The sequence below is a fragment of the Puntigrus tetrazona genome, chromosome 7 (assembly GCF_018831695.1).
Source record: "Puntigrus tetrazona isolate hp1 chromosome 7, ASM1883169v1, whole genome shotgun sequence".
Lineage (NCBI taxonomy): Eukaryota > Metazoa > Chordata > Actinopteri > Cypriniformes > Cyprinidae > Puntigrus > Puntigrus tetrazona.
In genome coordinates this window covers 22,077,755-22,102,894 of record NC_056705.1, presented here as the reverse complement: position 1 = coordinate 22,102,894, position 25,140 = coordinate 22,077,755, and the positions used below count along the sequence as shown (strand labels likewise).

General features: G+C 37.5%; 3 protein-coding genes across 3 annotated transcripts; all 3 read right to left on the bottom strand.

The window, feature by feature from the left end:
- Window positions 1–52: 52 nt before the first annotated feature.
- Window positions 53–11,217, bottom strand: arhgap1 (Rho GTPase activating protein 1). The gene is made up of 13 exons (XM_043243279.1): window positions 11,072–11,217; window positions 7,835–7,979; window positions 6,380–6,472; window positions 6,208–6,295; window positions 5,142–5,273; window positions 4,960–5,046; window positions 4,784–4,882; window positions 4,577–4,687; window positions 4,361–4,437; window positions 3,091–3,168; window positions 2,852–2,980; window positions 2,528–2,631; window positions 53–1,873 (listed from the first exon to the last, which is right to left on the bottom strand). The coding sequence occupies exons 2-13, from the start codon at window positions 7,968–7,970 to the stop codon at window positions 1,703–1,705; spliced, it is 1,305 nt and encodes a 434-aa protein (XP_043099214.1). The 5' UTR covers window positions 7,971–7,979; window positions 11,072–11,217; the 3' UTR covers window positions 53–1,702.
- Window positions 11,218–11,874: 657 nt separating this feature from the next.
- f2 (coagulation factor II (thrombin)) lies at window positions 11,875–16,220 on the bottom strand. The gene is made up of 14 exons (XM_043243278.1): window positions 16,085–16,220; window positions 15,807–15,964; window positions 15,640–15,664; window positions 15,255–15,326; window positions 15,035–15,140; window positions 14,761–14,888; window positions 14,137–14,454; window positions 13,757–13,867; window positions 13,525–13,651; window positions 13,253–13,420; window positions 12,965–13,138; window positions 12,406–12,584; window positions 12,228–12,298; window positions 11,875–12,131 (listed from the first exon to the last, which is right to left on the bottom strand). Exons 1-14 carry the CDS (start codon window positions 16,203–16,205, stop codon window positions 11,976–11,978), a joined length of 1,914 nt encoding a protein of 637 aa, XP_043099213.1. The 5' UTR covers window positions 16,206–16,220; the 3' UTR covers window positions 11,875–11,975.
- A 199-nt stretch (window positions 16,221–16,419) lies between these two features.
- On the bottom strand, window positions 16,420–20,618 carry znf408 (zinc finger protein 408). The gene is made up of 5 exons (XM_043243277.1): window positions 20,519–20,618; window positions 19,573–19,784; window positions 19,253–19,305; window positions 18,940–19,178; window positions 16,420–18,854 (listed from the first exon to the last, which is right to left on the bottom strand). Coding segments are annotated over exons 1-5 (2,319 nt in total). The 5' UTR covers window positions 20,520–20,618; the 3' UTR covers window positions 16,420–17,040.
- Between the last annotated feature and the right edge of the window lie 4,522 nt (window positions 20,619–25,140).

Sequence of the window (25,140 nt, the reverse complement as noted above, 5' to 3'; positions counted from 1 at the left end):
TTTCATTTGTTCACCACATCCAGGGAACATTCCAGGGGGGGGGATAAAATAGTACACCATCTCTAACAATTTATTACTCTGAAATCACAACATGATATACAAAAGTAAAGATTTCAAAAGCACAGAATACACTTTAACAGCCAAAATGGAAGAACCTTCACAAAAGAAGTGATGCAAAGTTCCACCTGGAAACCAGAAATACACAGTCTACATAGTACAGGTAAACGGGTAGATGTTTGGATACAGGTACAACAAAATGGCACAAAGTTCACAGATCTGTCCAGAGAAAAGGTATTTTAACAGCTAAGATCATCGCCAGTTCACTCTATTAAGGCACACAGACACTTGGGTTTGAGGGCGCTTGTCTAAAACTATTTAAGCCACTGGTCCACATGTCAATGCTCGGATGTATTGACATGAATAGGACGTTAACATGACACAGTAAACAGTTACAATTCAATATCAAGGCATATGACACTTAACTCATTAGTGCTAAATAAACAGTGCCCAAGTACCTGTTTTATGGTTCTTAAGACCCACGAAACCAATTGTGGGAAATCCGTACGATTCAAATTCATTAATCATAAAATTAAAGCCACCACGTACAGAGCCCTGTGATACAACTACAATGTTGCTGTACTTGGATTTTATGCACTCCAGCAATAACGCATTGCACTATGATATGTTTCCTCATAGATAAAAGCACAATTTTACTAAGAGGACAAAATGACATCTAATTGTTCTTTGCTATTTATGTTTTGATTTGGGCTTTCGTTTCAAATGCGCCCTCACATGTAATGGCACCGTCCCCGACAGACAAATATATTAATTGATCACACAAACATTTTAACCATATAATCTTTGGCCAAAATAAATATGTCTGGGGAAGAACAATACAACGGAATTACTGAACAGACCACAAATTACACACAACTCCACGCATACAGATTTTGATCGAAAAATAACTTTTCTTTTTCTGTTTCAGCATCAGGAAATTTGTTGCTGGCCACAAGCACCTGCCCTGTTCACTGAGACTCCACAAAAGATTACAGAAAAAAAAAAATTAATATAATGATATAATAATATGAATGAAGACTGAATGAAAGTTCTTTGAGATAATACATAATATATATTTTATGTAATAAGAAATAAGCATGTTTAAAATAAGTGTTTCAAGTTTGAGTAGTGCTTTATACTAGCTTGTGCCAAACCTGGCTTACAAAAATGAGGACATGTGCATGTAGTCGAATTTTACTTCTTAGAAAAAAAAAAGAGCTGAAATGGATTCGGTCAAGTCAAACAATATCCAAACCAAGCTGATGAGCCACCAAAACATACAAGCTAAAGCAGCTAGCTGTACACTTTGTTGGTTTATTGATATAGGCCTCTGCCAACAGACCATAAAAAAACTCTTGTGCCTGTGCAGTACCATTACGTCTGACAACAGCTACATGACTTCCGCGGGAGAGAAAAGAAGACGATTGTCAGAATTTGATCACAGCCTAAACGTTTGTGACAGCTTGACCACTCTGTGCCCTCCAGTATCCTTTTTTTTTCATTGCTTCACCCAGTTAAAATACTCATGCATTTGGCAATACTGAGGGAGACACGAAGGACGGGACACAGCAACAGAGGAGCAAGGCTATGGGACGGGGAGGGACAATAACCAGAGAGGAGTCATCGTCAAAAGTTCTCCCACTCCTCACTGGATAAAGACCTCCTGATGCAGGTCGAGCAGGATGCGGGTGAAGTTGTTGATTGGTCCGATCGCGCTGAGTGTCATGGAAGCATCCTGCCCCCACAGCAAGTTGGGCCCAAACACCACCGCCAGGTTGGCATTGGTCATCTTATTGACTTCACTCTCAGCAGACACCTGCACATCAATAAAAAAAAGGAGAAATACTTAAGGGCTTGAAGGAAAAGAAGGAAGGAAATATTCAGCTATTAGGAGGGCTATTTATGGCTGCCCTGAGGTTTCTTGAATAATTATCAGCTATTATTTCTTTCTTTGTAAATAAAAAAATGAAATAAATATGTGTGAAATGTGTTTCATTTTTTCCATAAAATATAAAAATTCAACAATAACAATTTACATTCAAAATTAAAGTGTATAGAGATGTATAAAACGTTTAGGATCAGTAAGTCTCAATACTCATCAAGGCTTGTATATAATAATTTAGTAAAATGTAATAACAGTTTTCTTTTTTTAACACAATTCAAAATATTCCAGTCTTCAGTATCACCCAATCCTTCAGAAATCATTCAAATTCATTTATTTATTAATAATAAATAAATTAAATGTTTTTTTTCAATACACATTGGCCACAATTAACATATATGTATAATTATATACATATATGTGTGTAATAATTGTACACATATATATATATATATATATATATATATATATATATATATATATATATATATATATATATATATATATATATATATATATATACACACACATATATGAATAGTTACTAAAAATAACTAAACAAAAATTGCCAGTTACGTTTAGTATTACCTGAGCAAGAAACTGTATGAGGAAGCGCAGAGATGCATAGTTCTCCTCAGGAAGTGACATCAGCATGTTCTGAATCCTTTCTGCCTGTGACTCCGTGTCAACATCTGATAACACAAAACGAATGCAAACAAAGTCGGTGTGCATGTGTGTGTGGTCATGTCACTTTCAAGGCTCATTGTAAACAGTCTACATGCAAAAAATGTGGTTTTAACAATAGATTAACAAATGTCAGTGCAGCGTGTGGACAGACGTGTGTGTGTGTGTGTGAGCTTTCTGGAAGCTGCTGGTATTGCTATGTGAGTGCGCTGTGTTTTGTGTTCTCACTGTGGAAGTTGACAATGTCGTTGTAGAGCTGATAGGTGAGCAGTGGCTCTGGCAGTTCTCTGAGGAACATCTTTAAGATCACAGCTGCCAAGTGGACATCGTCCAGCTGATAGAAACTCACTTCCTCTCCTACAGACGCACACAGACATACATAGCATTCTAAGGACTGATGCCGATCATTCTTGCGAACAGGAAATGTGTGAGAATTCTTCTGTATTCAGAGCATCACACAAAATTACCTGAGTTATATTTCTGCTTAACTTCCTTAACCAAAGAAACATTAGCAGAGCGCCGGAATATTCCCTCTGTCTTAAGACCTACGATGAAGACAGGAGTACAATTCACAATCTCCATTTAAAGAAGCAAATAAATAGCATTGTCAAATGATTAATTGCATCCAAAAAAAAAGTTCTTGTTTACGTTATATATATATATATATATATATATATATATATATATATATATATATATATATATATATATATATATATATATATATATATATATATATATATATATATATATGTGTGTGTGTGTGTGTGTGTGTGTACACACTTGTATATTTATTATGTATGTGGTTCAAAGACGTTAAGATGTTTGCATCAAAAAAATGCCCATAGAAAGCACATTAAATGTAAGAAGAGTGTCTACTTTTACAATTTCTAATAGGTTTTTGTAGACTAAAATGTCTAAAATTTGGTTGAAATAGTGTTACATTGCCATTCAGTGTAACACAATACTTACGGAAATATTCAAACGACATGCTTAATCTGACTTTTTGCATATTAAAATATATAATAAGAATAAGGAAGAATATTAAATTTTATTGTATTTTAAATTAGTAAAAAAAAGTCTTATTGACAAATGGGTAAAACCTAGGATAGTGTAAAAAATTTTAAATAAACTAAATTACAACTGATTAGTAATTGGGGTGAAAAGTCTTTTAATGTATCAAATACATTTTTGTTGTAAAAATGCATAAGATTGTTACACTGAATGACCTTTTAGTGGGTAAATTAAGTAAATCAGGGAAATATTTGTGGCTCAAAGAAGAAAAAACTAAATTGCAATTAACTTTTATTTAATTAACTAACTTTTTTTAAAAAGCAGTATTACACTTTTATTTGTGTAAACCCTTTTTCGTCTTTGACCCATGTATATACACGCAGCATATTTTGAAGATATGTACATGTATGTAATGTGTATAATTGTTGTATTTAATATTACAATTATTTAATAAACCTAATATTTCTATGAAATACACGCATGCATGTGTGTATTTATATACAGTATACATCATTAACATAGTACACAAACAATTTGATTTTGAATGCAGTTAACGGTTATTCATTGTTTGACAGGACTAATAAATACATTTACACTATTCTATAATAAAAACATGCTACTATTAGCGCATACAACCTTATGTGAATACATACAATACATTCACTTTAAGAGGCAAGTAGAAGTTAGACTGAGCTATAAATCTTACTTGACCCAAAGACCTACCATTCTCTTGCAGGAATCCAATAGTATCACGCATGACTAGTGGAATCCCCTCCGTGTCTGCCGCCCTGTGTCTCAATCTGATTACAAACAACCAAAAATGCACAAGATTTTCTCTAAATCATAAAGTGTAAATACAATGAGTATTACTTCCATGCTTTCAGTCAAAACCATACTGCAGCGGTGCGAGCTTCGAGAGGAACTGTTATGGAAACTTACTCTGACAGTGGGACCCCAAACTGCTGGAAAGGAAGAGGAGGACTGCGAGGGGGAGAGATCGGTCCAGGGACGACAGACGGCTTCAGGGACAGACGGATCTTATCATCATACCTACACAAAGAATCTCTTGAATGCAGCTCTAAAGAACTGTTTATCTGGGCTAACAAATAACAGTGTGATTACATATATATATATAGAATTTCTTACTCTCTGACTCTATTGGGGATCACCAGCTGATCACATTTCACAATCTCTTCCAGCTCACTCAAATAATTTATGTAGTTAATCTTACGGCCGAACTTAAAGCTGTGAAGAGAACATAAGCACATTTGGTCACAATCAGTGCAAGAATAAAATGACACTGAGTACAGTGAGACACTGACCTGATGATGGGTTTGAAGAGAATAAGGATGGTTCTGATAAACATGGTGGGATGGACAATGTACAGCGCCTTGATATTTTTCTTATACCTGCAACAGACACAGCGATAATGAAGCTTGACAACCAATGAGGTTTGCTTGCGCGTGCATTTTAGGAGCCTCTACTAAACAACAGCGTCGCTTACTTCCTGTCGAACTCTCGATAGGCATCTCGAAGCCAGCTTAAAGAGGGCTTGTTCTCGCTGGTCAGACCATGATGGAAGTAGATAAGGGTATAATCACTCTCCACATACTTATCAAGAGTCTGCTTCAAATACCTGCACACATATAACAATAAATGCATATCAATTCAAAACTTTTTCTCTCATGACAGTTCACATTAGATGGAATTTATTTATTGCCTTCAGAGTAATTTTGAAATTCAGTCTAGACATTTGTTCTAGATTTCATTACAACGCTTGAAGATCACAACAGATAACTAAACTAAGCCTTGATTTCACTTCATTAAAAACTATTGTCTTAGGACACTGTCTTATGGTGCTTTGACTCATTGAACACGAGATTCGTTTATAACTCAGCATATAAGTGGTTAGCATTCAAGTAAAAATAATGAGGAAGGAAAACCACGAGAACATGAAAAGAAAATAATACGGTTAATAATATATTTCTCACAGTACAATGCTTTTTTTTGCATTTTAAAACAAAGTCTAGAAACTGAGTCAATCTCTGGAAGTGTCAAAAAACGTATCATAAAAAAAATAAGCTTGTTCATTTTAACACTGAACTGAAAAAAAAAAATTAGGATGTGAAGGATCCTCACATGCAAACTGTGTCACTTATGTTTGTTTTTTCAATTAATTTATAATAATCATTTATTTACGCAATAATTTTATAATCATTAGTCAGTCATATGATTATTAGATTATTTAAATTATTTATGAACTGTTTTCTCTGTATGAATAGACAAAAATTAAAGGGAAATGTTTATGGAAGCCCAAGGTTTATAGGGTGTTGCAATTTCTTTCCTGGGATAGTTATTAATGTTTATTTTGTTCCCTGCACTTGACACAAGTGCCTTGTGCTTATCTCCATGTGATAATCTCAACAAATAATAAACCAAGTCAAATCAACCACCCATATTCAGGAAAAAGGCAATGCAGAATTATAAAAAAAACATAGCTGATGCATTGAACCCAGCTTAATATATTTACTAATGAACCACATAAATGAAAAAAGAGCAGCGATGCCTACATGAGAAGTTTATGGTGGTCCAGCTGATGTTGGGGAGGCATACGGCAAGCGTTAAAAACAATGACCTTCCGACCAAAGTTATCATCGCCTACAAAGAGATACATCAGAAAACTTTAGAAACAGAATTAACACTAGCTAGTGATGCTTGTGCATTTCATAACACTTGCCATACCTGCCACCTCCACAATCTGATGTCTGGCAATGTCGTAGAAGGGGTCGTCCCAGGACAGATGTGAAGTGCCACCAAGGCTTTTAATATCTGAAGCTGCAGGAAAGGGGGAAAAATATAAATATCCCAAACAAAAGATATAGAGTATATGGCTATAGGTTGAGAAAAGTCATCCTCTCGTTCCTCTCAGCCCTAGCTCAACCAGATGATCAGGTTTTGAAATGAACACCCACTAACCCAACAAATGCAGGTAAAATCAGCCGGGGTTGGTAACAAATATCATGTCCTTCAAACATAAGTCTTTAACATCAAAACAATGCATGAAGAGGGCTAGACCCTCAAAAAGAACGGTGTATATACACTGGTGCCAGTTTTCAGGCTTGAATAATGTATATGCCTTATATTAAAAATATTAATACAGATAATACTTTCTCTTTTTACCTGAATTCAAAGTCAATGATGACCTTTGCCTGTATATAAGTGATTGTATTCACTGTTTGGACTGCTGCCATAAACTTCTTGTCCAGTGTGTGATTAAACAAAAACACTTTTTTTCTGAACCATTCTTACTTTTTTCTTTTTATTTATTTATTTTTTTATAGATGTCAATGGAGGGATAAACTCAGTTTGCTGACTTTTTGTGATGAAAACGGACAGTCTGCTAATCTTCAACACTAATCATTAGTTTAAGTGAGCTGTATTTGGAAATTACAACAAAATACCATTTTATTAACAAAAGTCACTCAGAATACGCCATTTATTCATATTTTATGTTTTTAATTATTTTGTGTAATAAATACATTTTAATGGTAATCACAAACAATGACCGACTGTAAATTTGCCATTCAAAGAGAAAAAAAGGGATATCATGAAAGCTATTCAGTGATTCGGAATCAGGCTTATTTATTGTTTTCAAATATAAGCAATGATTTTGATCACCTGCTTTATTTCTGATATTTTTGTTGCAACTAGCAGAAATTCTGAATGACCAGTAACCTAATAAAGTGGATTTTAAACTCTGCAGGTGATGAATCAATTACACTGGACGTCAACCACACCGCCCAATCACAGTCATCCTCTGTAAGGCTCTGCTAATGTGTCTGGGTGTATGCCTGTGTCGTAAGCATGAATGTGTGTGTGTGTGTGTGTGTGTGTGTGTGTGTGTGTGTGTACTGTATGAGTAATGCTGCATGACTCCTTGAGTTCTCTGCTGCCTCTTAAATAGGCCGTGACAATTATGTCAACGGGAAGGCTTTGGCTTCACTTGCTTCTAAAAATACAGCAAGCGTATGATCGTATTCATGATAAAATGGTCGAGTTCTTGACAGCAACTTCCTTTTTCTTGCACTGCTTTATTCTTTGGAAAGATCAGTATAATTTTGCTAAATTAAACTAGATTTCAAAATCGCTATTATCCTGTTAGACAACCACGCACAATTCCCACCACCACGCACTCACCAGATTTGCTCAAGCTAACAGGGTCATCCGGTGGCCACTGTTTGTCCTGTACCAGTTTGAGCTGGTCCAGGGCAGCGCTAGGAGAGTCGTCTCCTCCCAGATCATCGTGAAGGTCCACCAGCAGGTCAGAGGACATGATGGTCCTCTAAAACGACACAGTTCACGCACAACGGGTAGACACAAAACAGCACATTACAATACCACACAATGTTACCAAGATCTGTGAAAGCAGAAGCCTGGGTAAACGTAGCATTTTCACACGTGCACACTTGCATGTTCAGTGAATGACTGACTCACATGAGCGGCCACAATGACAAATGCTGAACAGGTCGTTTGAGTTTGTTTCCTAACTCAGTCTTGGTAACTATGAATCTGCTGAAAACGCTTTAACAGAAGTAAATTTCATGATACAGCACAGTACTTACATAACACGTCACTAGAAACTGGCTAATATTAGCTTTGTTTTCTGGCTTAGATACAGTTCGTAGTTTACATTTAAAATGATGCAAATAAAGGAGTGCAAAATTATTTAATTCTTGTGTTACAGGGATTTAAAAGAATAATATATGTATTTTTCAGGATAAATTTGTATTCATAAATAACATAGCTAATAGACTAGGAAGCAAATGCAGAATTAAGGGGAAAGTCTTCATTCCAAAAATATCACATTCAAAAACCGGTAAATTGTTGCATTAAAATCTTTTAAATTAGAAATCTGGGTCTATTTTTTAAAAAAAAAGCATGATTCAGAATTATTAATTTTGCAGATCACATAATCTCTAGCTGCTCATCCACCGTAAACAAACTACCTCTAACAATTAATTACCAGACAGTACATAATGCATTCATTTGAAAGCTTGCCAGTAGGTTTCATTGAGAAAATCATGTAGTGGACCAACGAAGCAGCAAAAACACAGCCTCACTAGCCTCGCATTAAAGGGACAGTTTGAATGCTTGTGCTTCCATGGTTATGTTGCGCCCTATGTACGTGTATCAGTCATTAGGTATCTATGTAAATAAATTAAATCTGGATAACCACAATGGCTGCGATATCAATCCCCTCAGCAAAACCTTTTAGACGTTCTGTCAGAAGGGTCCAGCTTTGTAGAACTAAATTCTTAATAATATTATTATTTCTTATGCTACATTGTGTACTTCACCTTTTAGTATAAAAATTTCCGTGGCATAGTGAATGTGCCATATTTTTTCATCTGTGTGTGTGTGTGTGTGTGTGTAGCCACAGGGCTACTAGTGCAGGCGTCAGTAGGGCTCAGACAGTGATCTGCTGTGACAGTCCTTCGCTTTGGTGCCGCGCGGCAATGTGGCCGTCCAGCCGTATACTGACAAGAGTTCTCAGTTTTACCCTTTGCACTTATTTATATCCTCAACCCCAGAAGAGCCAGTTTCACATTTTCTAACATGTGTGACAGCCTTAATTCTGCTATGACATTCACGTCCATATCTATAAATAATGTGATAACAGCTTTCGTGTGAAGTAAACCAGATCACTTAACCGTCGCTCTGATTAAAAACATCTCTGTTATCTAGCCTTGCTGCTGACAGCAATCTTGCTATAGATCGCTTATAGTGAAAGAAATCGTAATGAAGCTTTCGTCATTCTTAGATCGCTAGTTAGGCTACGATAAATGTCAATACTCGATCACACATCTTTTGGTTCTAACCAAACTGCATCTGTCCTGTTCAACTCCAGAGTGCCATCTAATTCATTGCCCTGTTCAAAAGATCATCAGCAAAAACAATGCGCCTCATTCACAGTTGTTTCAAGGCTGCGCTCAGTGAATCAATCAGCACTTCAGACAGAAACAAAGAACCTAAAGAGATTTTAAAAACAAGAGATCTAAAGAAACCACCAAAGTGAAAAACTACACGTTTTCTAAAATAAAGAAATCCACAATAAAAAGCAATAATCACCTGGATAAAAACAATAGCTAGTGCTTTTCTCGTGTAATAAGAGCTTACAGTTATTAACAAACAAGGTTCAATCAAGATTTTAGTCATTTACTATATTGTGAACAATATTCTGTCCATGCACATGGTAGTTTATCTGTGGCTGGTCAGTAATTCTGAGTGCCAGACATCGCTCATACCAGCTGTAGCATTCCTCATTTAAAAAATAAAAAATAAAATTTTAAAATGCAAACGTGATAATCATCAGTTCTGTTTCAAGTAGAGCCAGATGGTTCAGATGTGCTCAGCTGACGAACACAGTGAGATGCCACAGAATCATCTGCAGAATGAAGCAGATGAAAGTGTGTGGTGGACTAGAGATCAAGGGTGTCATGTGATTCTGCTAATCTCTCTGCAGTGTCGGGAGAAAAACTTAAATGATCTCTGCATGCCTCTGATGAGCGCATTAGCAAATGGGTAGAATGACTGCAATAAGACAATTTGTAGAAAAGGTACTTAATAAATTGTGACGTAGGAGGGATATGAGAAACCATTCTACACGGAAACAAATGTTTTTTTTTTTTTTTTAATATATATATAAATATTAAATGCAGGTCTCTCAATAAGAGGTCATAAAACCGCATGCACAATAATAATAATAATAATAATAATAATAATAAACGAATGGTTTTAGATATAAAATGCACTGCAGTCAAGAACCCCAAAGCCCATTTTTGTGACATCGAGTAAGTAACTCCGTGCATTTTAAATAACCATGGTTATTTAAAATGCACGGAGAGTCTGGTTTCTGCCAATACATATGGTAGTCTATGTGCGATTTGTCCGTGGCAGGACCGTAATCTTCTGTCTGACTGCATAATCGCTCATGTATTTTAGTAAAATGGCAAACGTTTACTTTCTTTTTCATTGTCTTGTGTTGCTACACGTCCAGTCTCCTGCCCATGAGAGATAGTGACGGATTCCCCCGCGTTTCTAGGGAAACGCAACATCTGGATACGCAACCGTGCGTTTAGCCAGCAAGAACAGAGTCAACATTCAAGCGTGCGATTTAAATAAGACGCAGTGGAGTAAGTCTCAGTCATGGCGTTAAACCAAAAAGCCAGAAACCGCATATATTTGCTGATTATGACCAGTCGATAGTCAGCTAAGCTAACTAGCTGTAAACCTGTTTCATCTTGACTTAACAGAACGGAAATTTTAGCAAGCGTTGCCCTGCCGTATGAATAGAGGTTTGTGCGGATCGGTGAGCAAAATGCTGAACAAGGAAAGTACAGCTGTTATGGATCAAATATTGAGAAATGAATTTACCTAATTTTCAGCGCTCCCTATTGAAGTCTTCACAACTCTGCCAATCTTGCAAATTTCGCGCAGCACTTCCGGTTTGCTATCCGTGTAGTTCGACGTGAACGGCCCGGATGCAGGAGAACGCGTGACCACGCCCCCGATGATGTGCTGTTGTCATAACGATCGGTTGAACAACATATAAAATGCACAACATAAAAATTATTTATCGTACACATTTATGTTCTGTCAAGAGCCATACACGTCCTGAGCGCTCCCTCTCTGTCAGTATCCCTTCGTTTAGGGATCATTGTATCTGAGCAAAACCCCTAATGAATTACAATAACATTATATAACCTTAGAAGGAATGTATTAGTTTAAATGAGTTTGATTTGTGTGTATTATAGGCCTATTAAGTGTTCAGCTGAGACGATTACACTGCATTTGTTTTAGCATTGCATTGCACATTTTAGTGAAAACAGCCTACAGAAATTCATTGATGAGAGCATTTAATGATCAGTTGCACAGCATCAGAATTTTTTATCTAATAAATTATCTTAATAATTTTGTCTGCATTTCCATATAAACATACTAATTGAAAATTCTATTACCTTTAAATCTTTAAACCTTTAATTTTTATTCTTTTAAAGCATCTAAACAAAAATACTGTAGATTTTGACACGTGTGAAAAAATAATAATAAGAGCATCTTTGGTGTGTTGTAATTGCCCTCAAAACATTTACCAGTCAAGTCACTGTTTCTTAGTTCTCTATGGCAAAAACCTGAAACCATCTGCTTCATTATAAACAAAAAAGTATGCTCATTCTCACTCTCAGTAAACAAAAAGAAACTCATTCAAATTTATTTATCCAGTTGCAGGTTTGATCACATTTTATCAAAGTGATTATTTATTGTGTAGCAGCTTGGAAGATCATTCGTCATCTGCTGAGCCTGTTTTGTCAATGACTTTCTTCATCCAGCGGCGCATACGGAATAAGTGTGTGTAGAATCCATATTTGCCATCGCGGTCACAGCCCTCACCCCACGACACAATGCCAATCTGATACCAGCGTTTATCTGTAGGACTCTGTGGGCAGTAATAGGTTTTTAAAAAAGTAGTGTGAGTACATTTATAGGTCACCGATAGGTCAAACTTGCTTTAGGAGAGAAAAGATTACCATACCTTCATCACGAAAGGTCCGCCACTGTCTCCTTCACAAGCATCACCTCTTTGACTATCTTGTGGTTGGTAGCCTACAGAAAAAAAGACAACCTTGTTGTGACACTTGAGTGTAAAACATCCCACAAGCTCTCAGAAACTGTCACAGTCAAAAGACCGTGAAGAATAGGAAGTGTATTACCGGCACAGAACATGTTATCGGTGATGATGACCGAGGTGGAATTTCGACAGATGGCCTGATCCACAATAGGCAAGTGAATCTGTTGAAGCACTGATGGAAGATTGGCTGGGTTTGAGGTCCACGATTCCCTGAGGTTTCCCCAGCCAGTCACACGGCCCTTGTAATCTGCAAACATCAAACTACAGAGAGAAAATCTGTGAAGTACAGCTATGCATACTGTCAGTTTGTTCTTAAAGTAATTTTAAGATACATCATTGTACAACAAGAAACCTCTCCAAGTTGTTAGGTACGTTTTCGAAATCGGCATGAAATCTGTTTTCTAAATGCATGTTATTAATCTTTCATTCAACAGATTTCTCAAATTGCTTAGTCTGCTGAAACTGCATCTGTTTCTTACAATTGACTGCAAACGCACATTCAGATATACCTCAATTCAATTAAAAACTGATGACACGATTCTCTTGATTTGAGGACATGATTTTCTTTCCCAGTAATCTGTTCATTTTGATTTGCTCAATGCAATAAAATACATCTATATTAATGTGTCGTATTGTCTTACGTCTTTGCAATGTTTTTCGTGGGCAGACAAATAGGGTGGATCTCATTCGTAAAAACGACAGGCTTCTTCATGTGCAAAAGAGCAATGTCTCGGTTTAGGTTTTCCTTCCAGTTATATTTTGGGTGGACAATGATTTCATCAATGGCCACGATCTTCTCAGTGCCCCTCTCATACCTGAGACAAACAGACGAGGGTTTAAAGCCACTGTAAACTAACACTTCTAAATGACTTAGCATGAATAGTGAACAAAAATAAAGGGCGTTTTCTAGTATTCTGTAATGGCCTCACTTGGTTCGAGAGTGTTTTCCAAGGCGGACGATGATATCATTGATCGTGAAGTTCTTGTTCCACGGTGGGTAGAGAATGCAGTGGGCGGCCGTGAGAATCCATTCATCACTGATCAGACTGGCTCCACACAGCAGCTCTTGGGGACTACGCTTATACAGCATCACCTGCCTGCGAATGAAACGCATCATTAAAAACAAAGCATTAGCATTCAACAGGATCAATCATGCCAAGATTGATTATTTTTTTTTTTTTTAATCCTGTGTTGTATTTACCATGGAGCACTGCCCACTTCAGCCTCATCTCCTTTCACTATTCTGCTTCCAGTGTATGACTTCAGTAGCTCCAGCTCATTCTTATCTTCTTTGCTGACCTTCTCAAACATGGGACGGACTCCACACTCTGATGACAAACAGTTCAATCATCAATTGCTAGTTGATTATACAAGGACTCAAACCTCTAGTGACAACATCCACAAAAGAGATGGCGAAGGTATCAGATGTTTACCTTGCTCTCCATTGCCAAAGCTACGGGGATTAAAGAAAGCTTTCCTTTTGTCTTCGAGAGTTGTTCTCTCTCGACCACCTAACTCATCGACAAACTTGTCCAAGGGAGCATCTGACATGAATGACAAAAACAGAATGATATTCAGTGTGGGCTCAGTGGTGTGTTTAAGACTTATGTCTAAGCCTTTCTTAACATTTGAAAGGGACATTTAATACTAATATAAATATGTAGTTTCAGGTGTCACTTTTTGAGCTCAGGGGAAGAAGTAACATTGATAATATTGTTGCTAAAGGGAGTGTTCACAAAAAACTTCAAAAGAAATTATGACATTTACAGTACTTAACGTTGACATTTAAAGTATTTAAACATTAATCATTCACCGCACAACTCCAAGTCACAGTAATCAATGGTAATGTTTCCACCAGCTCCTTTTACATAGCACCAGGGGCCCTCCAAATCTCCATCTGGGTTTCTGCAATGGTTCTTCACCAGCTGAACTTGAGGCAGCAAACTTTTCCCTGTTATTAAGGCCTGCACTTCTGCTGCGCTCCACAGCAGACATGAGCGTCCTCCCAGAGACACAGACATATTCCCTGTGTAAGTCTCCCCATTTCCATCCAGACAGTCTTGAGTCTTTCGGTAACGCTCTTCAGGTTTCACAGTAGGTGGTGGTGGAGGAGGGGGAAGAGCAGCCTCACCTGAGGAGAAAAGTATGAGATGATCAGTGTTGGTAGGCCAGCATAAATTGATATAATGAATCATACTTACACAGAAGTATAAATTGTGGGCATAAATATGTGTCAGTTGCTATCAAATACGGTAATAGGCATGTTTTGGTCACTTAGCAGATCAAAAAAACATTTAGTATACTTTTTACAGCAATAATTTCTTCTAAACAACCTGGTACAATGGCGCAACAGTGATGGCTCAACTTTTTGGTTGCCAGCACAAAGCTGCAGTTGTTGCACCACAGGTTACTATAATGTTTTAGGGATCTTCTCTACCGCATTTTGGCACACTGCAGTACTCCCTCCTGACTGTTGGGTCTCTTGTAAAACACCAAGGGCCTTCACTCTTATCTGGGTTTCTGCACAAGTTCTTCGGTAGCTTCAGCTGTGTCACATTGAATTCGCTAGGGGGGAAAAAAACACGGTTTTAACATCACTGAAGGATTGTAAAGCTAAATACGTGAAACCAAAACAACTTTATTTTCCTTTACTAAAAGCATTTGTGATTTCTAATGAATCAATCAACAGGAAAAATACCAGAAATACATACTCAATCTTGTGAGGGAAGTTGCTTTGCCAGTACTGACATGGTCTTCCAGATTTGGTGACAGACACTTTACCAGCGTACGTTTCACCAGTCTTAACGTAACAGTTCTCTGTCAATCACACATCCAACTTATAGGGTTATATCACAACATAGAAACTAAAACTTTTACCAAAAATTTTAACTTTTATAGACATATTCTGTGTTAAGTTTGCTTCACTCTTACCCTCTTTTTTCACACATGTTCTCAAAAGGTTGATTTTTTCTGGTGTTCTGGATAATGTTGTTCCCCCACACCCTGTGAAAAGAAGATTGAAAAAAACTTAACAATGTGAACAATTTATTAAAGTTATAAACAGCTAATTTTTAGAAATAGCTCAAAAATAAAAGATTACCACTCCCATCAATATTAGTTCACAAGCTATCATTCTTAAGATTTGTTTATAATTGCTACTGTTTTAACTTAATACAAATTTTTCTAATTTGTAAATTGAGTAGAGAAAGGTCGGTGAAAATGCACTTTGTCCCTGGTTCAATGGAAACTGTTTGCACAAAACGTTGTCACTGTTTACACTGAAGCTTTCATTGATATGTAATATATATATTCTTACCCAAATATTTCTTCCAAAAAATCTCCTGTAAAACAATGGAAGAAAAAAATCATCAACATAAAATACTACATAAAATGAATTATACCACACTTCAAATATCGGCAATTCTAGAGATATTTCCATTTATTTTTGACTGTAGCTAATCTGTTCACAAGGTTATTTCTCACCGTTTCATCAACTTTCTCAAACACTTCTCGGGCTTCCTCGTGGACACAAATCTCTTCCACACACTCTCTCTCCAAATTCCCTTGTTTAAACTCCTCCATAAAAGAGTTAGCCCTCTTTGCTCGAATGATCTGAGAGGCTTTCTTGTTGTCGATAAACACTGAAGCACAAAAGTCAATATTTCTCCAAAAGCATACTATATGTTCAATCTCTACATTATAATGTTGTTTTTAGCCTAATTAGCAAAAAAGACAGAAATCAAAAATCTGTTAATGCTTACCGTCATTACACAATGTGAGATGGAGTACTTGTCCAAATAGTAGAAGCAGTAAGAAAGGTGCTAGTTGTGCTCCCATTCTTGAGGATGTCCGAGCTTGTAATCCTGAAAAAACTTGGAGCATCTCAACGAGTATAATCACCCACTCAGTCAGAAAGCCCACAGCTGCAGATACTGGAGTCGCCAAGTTAATATTGAACTACCAGAGTTCAAAGTGAACAAAGTGTCTTCACTCGTTTCACACAAAAAAAAGCAACGCTTCTGTATCAGTCTCCATTACATCAATGTGGAACATTCTTTGCTTTCTAAGGAACATTAAACACAGATATACTGAATGAAAACAAGATGATAAGTTTCCTATCTCCAAACTATTTGTATTTATGATTGAGGACAGCTCTTCGTAATTAAAAAAAAAAATCACAAAGCAAGTTAAATATTTTACACTGTGATTTCTTTAAATATATTTTATTATTAAATGTAGTTCTTTATGTAATAATTAAATGTAGATGCAATTTTTTACAAGCTATCGGAAACAGCTTTCATCATGAAATGACGATGACCTTATCTATGTAGCTGAAGAGCTCTGTTAGTGTCCTGCTTATCCTTTCATTTATCAGTAATGCATGTTCTTCTTGTACAAACATGGCATTTCATTTTTACTGTTAACGCAAGAATTATGTGATAATTTTAACTTCAATGCAACAGATATATCATAAAACTCCCTTTTGTATTAGCTAATTTCCCAAAACAGCTGTGTTTTGCTGATGTACTTGTACAATGTCTGTATAAACAGTGATGAAACAAGGTCCACTGCGCGCAGGAGTCAATATTTACTGATATGTACCACAAACACTCCTAAAAATCAAAGAGCAGCAATACTTAAATTCAACAGAGCTTATACATTTATTTCACAAAGGTTTTTCCTTTGGTGTGAAACATAATATGAAGACGCTTCAGTGTCACAGCCCTGTCTCTATTTCTACAGTCTGTGCCACTGAGCTTAAACCATCTGGACCTTGTAAAATGACTAAACAACTATTAGCATCCTGTTCGGGAACTACAATACAGCCACTACCTGCATCATTTTCCTGCACAACTAAACATTTAGCATTTGCTTCCTGTTCCTGAAGCTCTATGCACTTGGTAGGCTGTTCTTGCACTACTATACACTTGGTATTTTCATCCGAGACAATAATCTCAATCATATCCTCACTGAGCTCAATGCGTTCAAGCCCCTTCTCCACTCCTTTTTCCAAAACAATTGTGCCACCGTGGTACACTCCCGAATCCAAAATGACAGCTTCTGGATGAGACACCATAGTGAAATCTTCTGAGGCTTGAACGTATGCCACAGCTTGTCCCTCCTCCAAATTACTGCATTCAGTCCGACCCTGTTCATCCTCTGCCTTCTGGCCCGACCTTTTGGGTCGCCCTCGTGTTGGTAGCGCATGGCCAGAGTCTGCGTGATGTTTGTGGGACTGCAGATGCCGCTGTAGACTCTGCATCATTGTGTATTTGGCTCCGCACACCTGGCAAACATGTGGCTCCACCTCTAAGTGAGACTTCATGTGGCGCCGTAGCTTCGTTGCCATCGTGTACCCTTTCCCACATTGTGCGCATTTATAAGGCCTGTCTCCCGAATGCAGACGCTCGTGGGCCCGCAGCGTGTGAGGGTCCCGTAGGGCCTTACCACACACTGGACACAAATACACCTCACCAGTGTGTGAGATCAGATGCCGGCGCAGTTCAGGAACTTGGGAGAAGCGCAGTTCGCAATGGTCACACTTGTAGGGTTTCTCTCCCGTGTGGATGCGCATGTGTCCCAGCAGATTGCCCCGCTGGCGGAATCTCTTGTTGCAGTGCTGGCACACGTACGGCCGTTCTCCGGTGTGCAGGCGCATGTGGTTCCTCAAGGAACCAGAATTGGCCAGTTCTTTATTGCACTCGGGACACTTGACTTTGGGAGCCTGGTAGTCCGGCTCTTTTGCCCGATGGACTTCCCTGTGGACGCGCAGTGAGGGCCGGCGAGCGAAAGCTTTTCCACAGATGTCACAGATGAACGGTTTCTCACCTGAGTGAAGAACCTGGTGCTCCTTGAGGTCGCGTTTCAAGCCGTAGCTTTTGTCACAGTGCTGGCACTGAAAGGGCCTCTGACCGCGATGCATCAGCAGGTGGGCTTGGAAGCTCTCCTGCGAACTGTATGTTTTGCCACATTCCGTGCACATGTAAGGCTTCTGATTTTGATGCGTGAATCTGTGTTTCTTCAGATGGCACAGCTGAAAGAAGCTCTTGCCACACTCGTCACATTTGTACTTCCTCTCTCGGATAACAAAATGAGTAAAGTCCTGCTTGTTTTGCTCTGCGTTGGAATCCTCATTAGCATACAGTGTCTGCATCATGTCGTCTTTGTTATCTGAGAGCTTCTTCGTGCTGCTGCTGTCTGACCTGTTTTTTGGATCTTGTCGTTTGTAGACGCGGATGGTTGATGAGTGCACTTTTCGAGGTTTAGCAGCAAGACGAGAGCTGGCTCTCAGGCTTCTCTCTGGCTTCACATGTTCTGATGAACTCTGGGATTGTGGTGTACTATCACTGATGTTCTGGATCTTATCTCTAGAAGGACGTTCATCACTTTGCTGACCTTCACCTTCCCCGTGTGCCTCGTCTGTTCCATTCTGCTCCAGGACACTGGAATTACATTCTCTAGACTCCCGCACAAGATTTTTCTCTTTGATTGGAGGTTTTATATACCTTTGTGTGGTGCTTTTAATTTGATCTGTCAAATTACAAACGTTTCCACATATAATTTTCGATCATTTCATGGACCTCTTATACAGTGCAGATATTATGTATGAACTCACCTGCACAGCCTGAGAGGTGATCTAATGCGATGGCCTCTGAAGAATGTTTTTCTTCTCTGCTTGGAGTAATACTATTTTCACAGAATTCTTTTTCAAGAAGGGCCACTTGTTCTTGTTCTTTCCAGAGGAGCAGTTCTGTTCCTGGTTGAATGTCCCGACAGACACTGAGGCCTAACTTTCCATCCACCTCGAGCATATTGACATTGCTCTCTTCCTCACTTTGAGCACCGCAGGCAAACCTGTCAAGGCAATTAAACAAATGTAAATATCTTAATATTTCTGCTAATAATTAATGAATTCTGGGCAAACTTACCTCATCCAGTAGATTTCATCTGAGATTTCATTCTGGCATGTATGTCGAATCCCCTGGATAATTAAAACAAGCATTTACTTTTACTTATGCCTATTATTCAACTAAAGTTAAACACAGTTAAAAGGAGCAACAACTTCTTAAATGTCCACACTGTTCTTGTGGAGCCAGTTGAACTTCTGCTTCTGATAACATAAAGTATTTGTTGTATAAGGTGAGAAGTAGATGTAAAGTCTGCTATTGTCATTTGCAGTACTAAACAAACAAATCTTTGTCTATCTGTATGGTGCAAAAAGAAATTTGAAAAACACTAATATGCATACCTCAGCTTTTTCCTTCCTGTTTATTTTGTCAGGTTGCTCCAGACCTAGCAGAGTGCCTTTTTCTAGCACTCGCCCAACACACCAAAGACCCAGCTGTCCATCTTTGGCTAGAGAAGGACCCAGGGTCAGCCCTCGTGGCACTGATCTCAGCGCGCTGTGGATGGAGTCTTTCATGTTCCCAGAGCCATTGTCCCTCTCGGTGCCTGTAGCCACTAGATAAAACACCACAATTAGACTGGTGGTACTCACACACTTTCATCATGAAAACTGCAGATCTAAAAATGTATCAAATTAAAAGCAAATATATATGGACAGCACTTATGAAACAAACTCTACTCATTATTGATGAATGATTGAAATTTGTTCATTTTTAATTACATTAACTTTCTTTCGTTTTTTTTTTTCTCAGGTACATCAGATTTATTTCTATATGGTTTCTTATTTCTAACTGTTTGAAGGAAAGTCATTATTGATTTATTATGGTTTTGTAGTAATAACAACAATGGTAGTAGAGTAAATAAATGTAGTTCTGTTAATGTCATGGTTAGATGCAGCCCGAATTAATGCAGTTCTTAATTTTTTAGACCATTTTAGAGCAATATGGTAAATTTAAGACTTTTGTATCCTTTAACGTGATAATTCTGTTTGTAAGTTTATAAATCAATGTGCAGTGAGTAAACTAGAAGGTATTATGGGACAGATGCGCTAACAGATAATTACAGGATATATTCGAAGATGAATACCATTGTCCAGTGCATCTTTTGTAAGTGAAATTAAACATTATGGGGAAAAGCGCATTGTCCTATATCCTATAAATATCGCTTTTGCTGTGTATCTTTAAAGCTTTTTCATAGAGGCGTGTTGTGCTAAAAACAGCGTTCATCTAGTAAGCAATAGGTTGATTCTAAAAAATATATAAGCATGAGCATAAACACTTTCAACCAACTCAGGGCTATATTTCCTCTGCGCGTTGGCCACACGACGGTCTTGTTTATCCATCCAAAACTCCGGGAAAATTATCGTTCGCCAGCCACCGGTGCGTCGACCGGAAGTCAGGTACAGAGAAACTGTTACAGAGAAATAGTTCCCTCTAGAAACAGCTACTGATGCGCTCACCCTCACCAAAGAGAGCTGAAAGTCATTCTAGTTTGGAATGTATGTAAAATTAGATGTTCATAAATAAAGGTTTTTAGCATATGTTTTTTATAGCAAGTTTCGTATATACAGATATATAGATGTCCCTTGACTTCTTACTAAACTAGGAGAACCAACTCTTATTTCAGATCCTTAAGGGTCTTTTCCTGAGCTACATTTTAATCGTAGATGTTAAACCAATAGTATAAATAATAAACTTAAAGTTTCAATATTTTAAAATGTTACGTAAACAGGCTTGTAAAACTATCTTAAATGCAGAAACTTTCTAGCACAAGGTGGCGCTAGAGGCACGCCGGCAGTCGGTCAAGTACAGCTTGAGCACAGGGTACAGAAGTTTTGTGGACGTTTTGACAAAAAATGGATAAAAGTATACTCAAAGGATAAACACCACCACGTTCTGATATAGTGTTTGTATTTTAAATGTTTTCAGTTTGCCCACAATTTCAGTGCAAATACAAAACATCAGATCACTATAGATTTAAAGCTTTATTATTCTAAGCCCAGCTTCATAGACAGGGCTTGGCCCAGATTATTATCTAATTGAACCATAATTTTTTTTACATGTGTGGTGTGCATCTTGAGACAAAACAAAGGCACTGACATGTTTTAAGATCAGTCAGTGCTATAAGTTTCTATAAACTGAAACGACTCACATTTACATTTTAGTCTAAGACTAACACTTTCATTTAGCAAGGACACATTAAATTGTTTAAAAGATGAAAAAAAAAACATTTATATTGTTACAAAAGATTGATTCTGTTGAATTGAATTCTGTTCTTCTAAAATTTCTATGTATTTCATTCTATTTTTAAGAAACCGGCTTGGTGAGCAGAAGATTGTTTTTCTTTAAGCATTAAAGACCCTTACTGTTCTTCTGATCTTTTGGCTGGTTTGTGTACATACATGCATACATCTTTTCATTTTAATAAAGAAGTGTAGTTATTTTTCTTCATCTACTTCCCCGTACTTCAGTCTGAGATTATAGTGTTTGTTTGGAATATTGCTACATCAAAGAGGCAATTACAGATTATTTTGCTATTTTATACTTTTGTGGTGCATTTTAAAAGTTTCAAGTGAACTGAAAGTAATAGATTGTGTGAACTGGCCTTGTCTGTTATGAACGTAGAGTAATTCTGTAATGGAGAGAGCTGAGCAGAGGAGCAGCCTAATGCAGAAATATATGCTACAGTAGTCTAATGTCCCTGAATGAGTTTGTCCCATGGGTTAAATATCAATTTTGCTATGCTGCCTGAAACAGATGTTTCAGTGTGATTGGTAAAGGTCAGTTTAATGGCTGGCTCTAATCACAGCAGCTAGCAGCGGCACTTATATGACACAATGGAAATCGGCTTGAGGGTTTATTTTTTGTCTGATGTGCAAATAAAAAAAGATTTTTGGCATAAAGAAACATTTGACTTATAATAGATCTCTTGATAAAAGTGCAGTTCTGTGCAAAGCCTAAAGCTATTCGTAGTTTCTAAACTTGTTGGGGAACCTTCTCTTAGGGGGGAGCTCTTCTTTTAATTTTAAAAGAGCTGCAAGTTATCACACTTTGATGTGTGTGTGTGTGTGTGTGTGTGTGTTTGTTTTAATGTTTATGACCATATTAGCCATCAAAGCTTATAGAACAGCTTATAAGTCAAATCCAATCGCAGTGAATGTCTTAAGCTGCTAATTCTCCACTCACTTCCTGTTTCTGCATTCAAATTCTATCAGTCTTGATTTCCAAGATCAATCTGTTTCTGTTTTCCTCTTCTTCATTAGTTCTGTTACATTCCCCATATCCTGTTATCCTCTTATGTCTGCCTCTTTGTCCCAGTTATTGATCTCTCTACTCTGGTAAAATTGGTTGTTGAATTGCTACTGTTTAAGGACTTGTACATTTTGAGTCTGTTAGTTCTGAATCGATTGTTGAGGAGATGGTCTGAATTTATGTTTCTAAACCATGATGTTGTTCAGCAGTCATTCCTCTCTAAATTATCAACCAGCCCTCGTGATGAATGCAGAAAGGATCTCAATCACTCAGCCTTTTCACGTCACCGTGGCAACATGGAGCAGTCTAAGCCAGGAGAGGCTCAGAGGGCAGATTGGATGCAGCGCATGCACACACACGCACACATGACCCGGGCGCTTCAAGCAGGGATGTGTAAAACACATGTAGCAACCTTTAGTCGCAGGTGTTATGGTGGCTAAATTCTCCTAAATCAGCACCACCTCTTTCTTTACATTTAGGAAGGAGAAAGGGTGTGCGCCTGATTTTGTTATTCAGACTTCAGTATCGTCTGAATAGAGCTGCATTCATGTCGTGAATCAAGATTAAGTTATGGACATGCTATTAAAGGAATAGTTTAGCTCAATATGAAAATGTTCTCACCCTCAGGACATCCAAGATGTTTCTTTATTGAAATGTGAATAAATGTAGCAATACATCACTAACTCACCAATGCATAGTGGTATTTGGGCCAGAAACAATGGGTTAAGGTTAAAATGCCTTAATGGTGGATTTGTTAATTAATGGGCTAGAGTTGTGTGTCAATCACTGATAACACGAATGCCTTTAGTAGTTTAAATGTTGAATGTATCTCTTTTGCTATTGTGGTTTTTGCATCTTTATATTGCTGAAGATGAAGATGACCTTAATTAAATTAGATGCTATGTTGAATTTACTACATAAAACAAACCAAGGCTGTGAGGGATAAACTTGTATTCTTTAGTTTTAGTCACTGCAGGAGAAGTTGGTCATTCATGTATATACGTATTGATGTGTATATGTATATATATGTATATTTATGTGTATATGTGTGAGTGTGTGTGTTGTCAAAATTCAATGTAAAACCTTTTTTTATTACGTATATATAAATACACTCCCACGCATATATATATATATATATATATATATATATATATATATATATATACAGTATATATATATATATATATTTAAGAAAAACATTTATGTTTATATATTCATTCATGTTTATATAGATATTATTAATAACTACTATTTGACATACTATTCTTTGGCACACTTATTGGTTTTGAATTAATTGGTTGAATGAATGTTTCAATGACTCACTCATAAAAATAGGCCACTTTTTGGCCAAACATAATGTCACTGAGTCACTGAAAAAATGGCCCCCACTAAAGGACAGAGGGACAGTCTGTCAGGAACACACAGAGTGATGGAAACAGTGTGAACTCCCAGTTCTGGCATGTCGGCGCTCAGACAATCAATTTTCAGGAAAAAAATCCTAGATATTCTTCTTCATTTTACAACATAAGATTAAATAAGATAAATAAGATATAAGAAATAAGATAAATTAGATTTTGAATCCCTGAATTTCAATCAATCTCACTGTACATGGTGAGTTAAGAGTGCTTGCGTGGGTTCAAGATGTTCTGCTCCTCTTCCTCTGTTTCTGTTTGTACGGACAGATAGCACAGTGATTCAGAAATATTACACAGAGACAACGCAGAGGAGAGAAAAATACAGAAGAGATTATACAAAGCCGTACAAGTTGCTCCATGCAGGAGCTTTTTCTCTCCTTGTTTTGTCTGAGAGCAAAATTTCACTCAGCATTCAGCTCAGTTTCACTCAGCTCAGCATCAGAAAGAAACATTTTCTAGGGCAGCTTTTGCCTCTATCTATATTTCATGTGTTGTTTCTTTGGGAAGAACTCCTCCCAGTGTGACGGGGGATTTCAGACGGGTTTCTTCAAAGCAGTGTTATGTTCAGTGTGAATGAGGCCAGAGTTTTTAATGCTGTCTGTGCTGGGAAAAGAAAGTAATGAGGTGTAATTTTGTGGTTTTCACACAGAAAACCATAATGAGTGCTTTAATGAGCGCTCTCTCTTTCTCTCTCTCTCTCTATCTCTGTGTGCATTTAAATATGTGTGTGTAACTAGGAAGAGTGATGAAAATCCATTCCACTGCAGGTCATTCTTTCCATTTATTTAAGCCTGATCAATAAGCCTGCTATCAGAGAGATCGGTTATACTTATTCAATCCTGCTGAAATAAGGACAGAAACAGACAAAAGTGTCATGTGACATCTAGTGTATTCTCCAATTCATTCACACAGACACACACGCACTAACACAGCTCCTCCGGGAAGAGCGAGCCAGCAAAATAATATTTAGATCTGGCAGGACAATATCTAGCAGGTGGGAGGGTTTTTTTTTTTTTTTATCAGCAGGATTATGTAAGAAGCTCATCAGTGATGCATTGCAGTTCGCTGATATCCTGTGCCATTTTCAAGGCTGCCGAGCAGACAGACTCATACATTCAGATTACACGAAACTATAATAAGACCACGTACTGTGTCCTGCAATGCCCTGCTCCAAAACCCAGACAGAACACATTACTATGTCACACGTTATGCAAAAATACACTACTTATTTTGAAGATGAGGGGG

Coding starts and splice junctions, on each gene's coding strand:
- arhgap1 (XM_043243279.1), bottom strand. CDS start 7,970: ATGTCCTCTGACCTGCTGGTGGACCTTCACGATGATCTGGGAGGAGAC. Junction 4,883..4,959: donor CTCTTCAAACCCATCATCAG/GTCAGTGTCTCA, acceptor TTCTCTTCACAG/CTTTAAGTTCGGCCGTAAGA. Junction 4,688..4,783: donor ATCCCCAATAGAGTCAGAGA/GTAAGAAATTCT, acceptor TTCTTTGTGTAG/GTATGATGATAAGATCCGTC.
- f2 (XM_043243278.1), bottom strand. CDS start 16,205: ATGCTCCAAGTTTTTTCAGGATTACAAGCTCGGACATCCTCAAGAATG. Junction 15,665..15,806: donor TTGAGAAAGTTGATGAAACG/GTGAGAAATAAC, acceptor ATTGTTTTACAG/GAGATTTTTTGGAAGAAATA. Junction 13,421..13,524: donor GAAGTGGGCAGTGCTCCATG/GTAAATACAACA, acceptor TTTCATTCGCAG/GCAGGTGATGCTGTATAAGC.
- znf408 (XM_043243277.1), bottom strand. Junction 19,306..19,572: donor ACAGGAAGGAAAAAGCTGAG/GTATGCATATTA, acceptor TTAATTATCCAG/GGGATTCGACATACATGCCA. Junction 18,855..18,939: donor TCACCTCTCAGGCTGTGCAG/GTGAGTTCATAC, acceptor GTAATTTGACAG/ATCAAATTAAAAGCACCACA.